Genomic DNA, 8432 nt, shown 5'->3' on the forward strand with positions numbered 1-8432 from the left:
AATCTTGGATAATATGTTTCACATACTATTTACCCACAATGCAACACCAGCCCTAAGCCTGAAAAGTGATTTGCCAGATTAGGGATGGCGGCGTTATTGGTGGAGAGTTTAGGAGTCTTAAGGAACACAATCGGTTACAAATTTCAAGGTTAGTTGAGAGGTTTTGCGATGAATTAGGTGTTTTTGGAACCCTTGATGCCATTAATCACATGGAGCCTTTTAAGGTACAGCCAGAAAGGGCCAACTATTCCAGCATTGCCCTCAGGCTCCCACACGCAACATCTCTTAACATCCTGTCAATATCCTGCCCCCAAATCCACGGTCTGCACCAAGTACAGGTCCTGGAAGGCCTTAACCATGTGAATCCTGGTGTCCCTATTTGGTGTCCCCACAAATGTTGTGATGCGACATGATGATGCGATGTGACACGTTGGGGGCTTGTAGATTGGCTAGTTGTCACACGATGATATGGTATATTTAAGGTCTTAAGTTGTTTTAAAGAGAATGTATACTTTGCAGTGCCTTTTGTAAGACTTGAGTTGTCCGCTCACAGATATTTATGACAACTCGGTTCATTTGACTCCATCCTTGGCCTTCAACTGCAGACTGCAAGTTTGTGCAGTATAGTGGCCTTGTGTGTGAAAATCTTCCCCAGGGCAGCTGTCAAGATCACAAGATGTAGGTCAACGTCACTGATTACAATGGAGGGTAAACCTTTGATACGTGAATAACATTTTGACTGAATATAGCAACAACAGCACAGCATACAGCACCACATATAAATGTAAGACTCTCTGTGTGTGTGTGTGTGTGTGTGTGTGTGTGTGTGTGTGTGTGTGTGTGTGTGTGTGTGTGTGTGTGTGTGTGTGTGTGTGTGTGTGTGTGTGTGTGTATAAGTAAGTATATTCCTACACTCTCGTTTACAAACTTTACAATACTAGCTGTTTACAACAGCTAGTATTGTGACACAGTCTGACATGAGAGTGAGAAAAAAGTATTAGTGATCTTTATCCGCACAAATTAAATGGACTGCTGAGCTCATTCTCTCCGAGGGTGATGAGGAAAGAAATGCAAATCGAATTAGACGATTTAAAGCTGCAATCCAGGTATTATTTAAATTAATACGTTATTGTAAACCTTATTCCATTATGGAGTAGCCTGATTCCATAATAGTACAATATGCAATAGGGCAAGATAGGGCAGCCTGACCTGGCCTCCGGAACGATGCATGTTGGGAATGCATGCCCCACCCCGGTTAACTTTTTACAGCGGCCAATTCCGAGATGCAGCCACCTGTAAGAGCTCTTTTAGAGAGTAGGGATTCAGTTTTCTTTATGACTGTTGGTTGGGTATTCCACATTTTTGTGGCATAGCAGTAGAACAAATGTAATCCCTTGTTTGAGCCAAAACTGGACTGAACGTGATTGATTTGTGAAGCTCGATCCCTCTGGTGTTGTGACTGTGGACGTCATTGATGCTTTTGAAGTAGTTTGAGCTTGTAGACCAGGCCCATATCCCTTTCCAGGCGTTCAGATCAGTGTGTTTTCAATGGGTATACAGTAAATGAACATGGTTAGACTTTTGACTGACTGATGACTTTATTGATCAAGAAATAAAATCATATATCACACACGCATACATATATTAAACGAGCCGAGAATCATAGAGCGGTAAAAATCTTATCTTATGGGGTCCCTGGCATATCTTTGCATATGGGGGGTCCGTCCGTAGGATAATTAGTGTAAATGTGGGGGTCCTCGACATGAAAAAGTTTGGGAACCACTGCTTTAGTATGAGGTATGTATGATGATATGCAGTGTAGTGCTGTTGGGTGCATGAGACGCATAGAGTTCATGATGTGAGCAAGTCTCATATAGTTAAAGTAAATATTGGATCAAGAACAGTCTGGGATGCAGACAAAGGTCAGAGTAGACAATGACCCCAGAATTGTTTTTGAAGTGAAATTTTAAGTTCTAATAAACACTTTTATTTGGCATTAGCTTTTACAGAAGGATAGGTGTGTACCTTTGGCACATTCACAGAAAGTTTTAAAAAAACCACTGTGTGAAACAGTGAGTGACCTTCAAAGGTCTATGTTGGTGTCACTTGGAAAGAGAGAGACATGTAAGGTGAGAATTAATTAAAGACAAAACAAGAGGTTCAGTTGTGGAAAAAGTATATATTATTCTGAAATTAAGCATAAAACAGATACAACAATTATCTTGGCACTATTAGGCACACTATGAAAGGCCAGTTCACAAAAACAGCCATGTTCATAACAGACACAAAAGGGGTTCAAATAAATAACTTTCTTTTTTTTTCACATCACTTCATACAGTTGATCTCATAACGCTGCCAAAACACAATAATAAATAATCAATAAACTTGTTTTGTACACAAACCTTCACGACTCATACTGTACATAAGCTAAATAGTGTGCTTAAAGGAGCACATTTTCAACCCATCTTCATATAATTGGCCCTCGCTAAAAGGTAAAAATAAGATGGTTTGGCCACTCCTCTCACTCTATGCCTCAAGAGGAGGGCCGTGGACGGTTCTGCCTACCAGTGACATCATAGGTACTAGGTAGGTTTGGTTATATACCCGTATTGTCATTTTTGGATTTAATGTCAAATAGTCTAGTCCCCAATTATAATACGACCCCGTTTAAGATATTTCCATTGGAAAAAAACATAGTCTTATATTCAGACCAATAGGGTATTATTTTTTTGTCATAGGTGGACAGGTTTCTGCACTGTCCACAGCCCACCAATGAGTGAGTACAGAAACTATCTCGTCTTATATGAGCATTAGTTAGGGCCAGTTATATCAATGTCTAGCCGTAAATCAATTCACTATGGGATATAAGAATGGACATATCACATAGTGAATTGATTCACTCAAATCCTTTATATAACCACGGTTGTATTGCATAACCTCCAGTTATATTATGAACATATACATTTTCTGTATAGAATAATCACAAACTGTGTAATATTACAAAAAAAAAACACTTCATAGATCGATATCAGTGGATTACAAACTTCTAGAAACATTCAGAAACTGAGAAAAGAATGATTTTTGGCAAGTTTCTTGCACTGCAACTAGAATGTCTTTGCCCATTATGCCTAATACATGATGCTACATAAAACAGGAATACATCTGTGTGTGATTACACGCGCTACAGCTTTTACTGTCACGGACTATCCCCCTTAACCCATTTAGACCCGAGGACGCATCTGTGTTACCTTTAACTTTCAACCACTTTAACCGTCATGTTAAATTTTAGCTGATGAAAAATAGTAGATCTACAAGCTCATAGTGCGAGTTTGTAGATCTATTTTTGAAAAATCGTGAAAATGTGTGCAAATCTTTGAATTTATATTCTTTCACAGTCAACGTTTTAACTCAAATATCTGCTTCTGGAGCCCTGGAACAACATATTTTCAGATGGGGGTCTGCAGCCAAATGAATATCTTGACATGAAAAAGGTTTGAGAACCACTGCTATAGAAACATAGGTTTTTCATTTTTAAAATGACATTTGTAGAATCAGGTCCTCAGGTATTCATGGGTTATATCGTGTGACGAGATGATAAATCTTGATTTGAGGATTCACCTTAAGCAGGGAACCTTGTTAAAGTGCAATTTATGACAATCAGTCAGTCAGTCGGAGTCTTTCAAACACGAAGGATCCATTTAAGTATCATTCCACTTGCTCCCCCTCCCCCACTCACTCCTGAGAACAAAGTTCATGATGGTTGTGGTGTTCCCGGCAGAGGACTCTGCAAGGTGGAAAGAGGACTGTGGCTCGGCGGCTCTTGCGTGCCGTGTGTCCTTCTGCGCGAACCTCTGTTCGCTCTTCTCTGTGGATTGTTCTGCGTTGTCCTTCTGTAGGTCTGCCTCTCGGGACTATCGGGCGTTCCCAGTTGCTGTAGCAGTCTCTTCTGAAATACAGTCTCAAACTGTTGCTGCGTCTACAAACGGAAAAATGACATTAAAAAAGAATAAGTTGAAAGACAATGTCAATGTCTTTGATTAGGGGTTGCCATGGCATATCTCACTGATACCAATAGTATCATTGGTATCATCTTCAGATTACATTTAAACAGCAATACCGTTAAATTCATACTGTAATGCTTGAATTATTAAGCCCCAGTCATTTGACTGCTGCAGTCTTTGACTTATCAAACCCACCCTGAGTGCCTGGAGCTGGATTTATCTTTATGCTCTTTGGTCAAAATTCTTCATCTCTCCCTTTCTTATTCCGTTTGAGGGATACCAGTAGTGCTCCTGTAACGTCTCTCTTTTACTGCTGCTCTATGAATGTCTTGAATTCCATTTAACTGATTACTCCCAATTCCTGCAAGTTATCGACAGTACCTAAGACAGCAATGTGCCAACAATGCATCATACCACACCTCATCTTGTCCATTTTACTGCTGCTTTATTGCAATGCTTGAATTCCATTATCCTGATTACTTCAATTCCTGCCAGTGATCTACCCATGTTGTTTTTGTCGAGTTTGTACTGCCCATTGACCAGAAGTAAAATGTTTGACCCCAAGTGAAATGTTCTTGATTCACTGTGAACGTACTTATGATGGATTGCCATGAAGTGAAGTGAAGTGTAACTGACAATTCTTTTTAAAATTCAATGAATCAAATCACGTCGAAATGAGCTGAGCTGAACTGAGCTCAATTGAATCAGAAAGATTGTCTCACCACGGCTTGTTGTGTTGTGGTGGTGGTGGTGGTAGTGGTGGTAGACGACAGAGTGCTGCTGGGGTCTGCTGTGGTCTGCCGTCGGTCCCTGGGGTTAGCCGGCGCGCAGTACATCTCCAGATGCTGGAGATCACAGCCTCCCGGCTTACAGCAGTGGTCCACGATGCCCTTGCCTCTGGGCCGAGGTCCATACCCTGACCAGTTGTGTTTTCCTGTAGAAGGAGAAGAAACAATAATCGTTGCTTTTCAGGAAATGGAGAAAGAAAAATGTTCCAATGGATCAAATTTAGTTCTTATTTAGTCACAAGCTCTTGTTAATACTTTTTATTGGTTCGATATTTATAAATCCCACGGACACTTTTACAAAAAATATATTTGCATAAATAGCAGATCTACAAGCTTCACGTGCCCGGGGGAAGAAAACAAAAACGGACGCTCGCTTCTCAGGGCTTCTGGGTAATCGAGTCCCAATGCAATCCTATGGACAATGGCTCTGTTCTCGCTTCTTGTTTTGGACGGTGGCGGTGGAATATGTCTCGACATTATGAGAAACGATGGTGGAATATATCTCGACATTATGAGAAACGATGGTGGAATATGTCTCGACATTATGAGAAACGATGGTGGAATATGTCTCGACATTATGAGAAACGATGGTGGAATATGTCTCGACATTATGAGAAATGATGGTGGAATATGTCTCGACATTATGAGAAACGATCGCGCTACTAAGGACGATCGTGAAATGGAGCTACGTTCACGAGCGGGTGATTCTTCAAAGGTTGGGGAAAAACTGCAGCAGGGAAACGATGTTTATGATCTTTGGCGATACATTAAATATGTAGTAACTACATTTCTGCTCGGCAGCAACGATATCATGGGTTCAGAATTCAGAAAATCCTCTCTTTTGATCGACAAAGTTGACCTTTAATTAAACCAAAGTGACGCTACGCTACAATTATACGCTAACCTGCTAAAGGCCACACAAAAGAACCAACAATAAAGGTTATCATCAATAAAAGCTTCTTTGGGGCACGGCGATAACAATACAGCTGCTGTGTACATAAGGCGAGCACGCTGCCATCTCTCACCCGAGGAAAACACACAGATACCAGATGGCCACAGTGGCCTTGGTCATGGACACGGAGTGAGGTTAAGGGGAAGGTGATTAGGTGAATGGGATGCTGGGTACGTTTTGTATCATCTGTGTCAGCCATTCCAAAGGTCCGTGAGGAATCGGATATTGCAATTGCGCCCCCAAATAATTGGCAAAACACCAAGACTTTGACGATAATGAAACATTAATATTAAAAAGGTTGAAAAATGTGTTTGCATTGTGTTACCAATAAATAGCGACTTAACTTCGACATGGTTCCATCAATCCATGTCGAAACACAATCCATTGATTGATTATTAAAATGCACATGCGTCCGAGGACGACCTAGAGAGAGATGCTCGTGCCAACCCAGCTGACCACCCTCTAACACGCTAGCCATCTTAAATAGTTCTTAAATAGTATATGTTGTTAATAGGTGTCGTTTCTGGCGGGGATGGGGAATCCCCCGATTTCTTCTGGTCAGACTGAATATACATGCATTCCTTTTGGAAAATGTAGGCTGACTAACGACAATTTGCTTAAAAATGTATGTTCACCACATTAACAGTGGCACTGCTGATTTGGGTTTTTTTACACAGGGTTTATTAAGTGGTTAAGAAAATCTATGTTTTTCTTTTTACAAATAGCAGATCAGCCAAAGCAGTATATTGGGAATTTTAACTATTTTGATATAACAATTATCCCTACATATCAGGGAGCTGTGTAAAACAGTGGTTTTCAACCAGTGGTGCGGGGACCACCAGTGGTCCTTGAGGGGGGTTCCACGTGGTCCCCAGCTAATTTATTGAGAGTTGGTTTCATTTTACGCTCTCAAGAGTTAAATTATTGTTAAACATCTGCATTATTTAATTCTACACAATTAGAGAATGTAGAAGAATCATTATTTGGATCAACGTTTGCCTGTTATCTCTCCCATGGTAAACATCAATACAGAATGGAATTGTGGACAAAATATTATCGGATAGAATATTCCAAGTTTTGGGTCTGAGAAGCTAAATCTCACCAAATGGTGGTCAATGGTGGCTCAAATGCCAAATAAATAATGGGCCTTGAATCAAGGCCCATTGGTAATGGTAATGCACAGCATTGAATCAACATCAACCCACCTCGGATGCGTGTGTGTGTGTCTGTGATCACGGCGTAGGGTCCAGACTCCAGAGGCTCAATTAGTTTAGACTCTAAATTAATTAAACTAAACTCTAATTAACTTTAGAGCTTGCAGTCGAACTGTCGAAGAGAGGTGGCGAAAAAACAAGAAAAACAACAAATGATAGCCTACTCTGGCAGCAAGCACATTTCTGCAAGCCGCCTTTGTTTTCAATGATCCCACCATTCGCACGTCGGCAAAGCCGTTCTCACCTATCGGCTGGAGATGCCCCCCCATTAGCGATGCTAATTTGTGTGTGTGTGTGTGTGTGTGACTGTATGTGTCACAGTGTGTGTTGCTCTCAGATCTCAGACATGCTTTTATTTGTCATTGTCAGTAGTTAGTAGTAAGAGAAGTAGCCTACAACACTATTGCCCTGGGTAAATACAGAATAGATATATTATATTTAAAATAATCACTATATTATCCACAAATGGCTCAATAAAGGAGAGGATGTTACACTATTCATTGTACATTATATATATACTCAAATTGACATTGAGCTTTTTTGTTAAATAAACATTTGACCTCTTATTTAAGTTATTTTATACCATTTTGGAACCGAAATAGGGAACCGTTAAGAACCGGAATCGATAAGCAGAACCGGAATCGGTACCGGTCTCGAAAAAATCCTAACGATACCCATCCCTAGCCTTGATACAAAAAGAGTTGAAACCCACTGGTGTAAAAACATCAAGAAAACCATAAATAACAATGATTTAACGAAGAACCGTGCTTAGCATTTTAATTAGTGGCCATCTAAAAGCAAAACACACGACGAGGGGGGTATATATTTACCTAAATAGATTCCGCGGTCGCCACACACAAATATTAGGTCAGCCAGTAGTTCTGTGCCACAGCGCAGCCGGGATGCTTCTGCAGAGATGGAGCACATTGTGGAGTACAGCGTGCAGACGATCCAGAAATTCAACACCTGAAGAGAAAAGGACAAACTGTGTTGAGTACACACAATAATAGAAATGTAACGCCAAGTAACACTGTGTCGAGTACACACAGTAATAGAAATGTTATGCCAAGTAACACAGAACACAATGCAAATTCTTAATAACACACGGACATTGAAAGTGAACTTTACAACAACTTGGCCAAGACTGGGGGAGATATATCACATAATTCCTTGTAAAAGCAGAGTGATTATGACATCTCACTTATAATTCAGTGCAATGGTAAAGTAATAAAACGTGTACAGATGCAAGTCATCTATAACAAAACATTCCATCTTGGTCTGCCTCAATCTGTTCATCAAGTCATCAAGCCAGTGGCAGGAGGCATATAGAATACCAAGCAATCTTGGCATTGCTCAGTACAATTGCAAAATAAACTCGATGTTGGGTTAATCTCTAGCCATGCACTGTAGCTGAAGTCAGATATATATCATATGTTGCCTTCTGCCTGTTGTCCATCTACATTTGTCAATCTATGCT

General features: G+C 40.4%; 1 protein-coding gene across 1 annotated transcript; it reads right to left on the bottom strand.

Moving 5' to 3' along the window:
* Positions 1-3456: 3456 nt before the first annotated feature.
* Positions 3457-8206, bottom strand: LOC310861861 (uncharacterized protein). Its single transcript, XM_083769547.1, has 3 exons — positions 7786-8206; positions 4724-4935; positions 3457-3976 (listed from the first exon to the last, which is right to left on the bottom strand). The coding sequence occupies exons 1-3, from the start codon at positions 7880-7882 to the stop codon at positions 3752-3754; spliced, it is 534 nt and encodes a 177-aa protein (XP_083625673.1). The 5' UTR covers positions 7883-8206; the 3' UTR covers positions 3457-3751.
* Between the last annotated feature and the right edge of the window lie 226 nt (positions 8207-8432).

The sequence above is a fragment of the Protomyctophum parallelum genome, assembly GCF_964188405.1.
Source record: "Protomyctophum parallelum genome assembly, chromosome: 7".
In the NCBI taxonomy this organism is placed as follows: domain Eukaryota; kingdom Metazoa; phylum Chordata; class Actinopteri; order Myctophiformes; family Myctophidae; genus Protomyctophum; species Protomyctophum parallelum.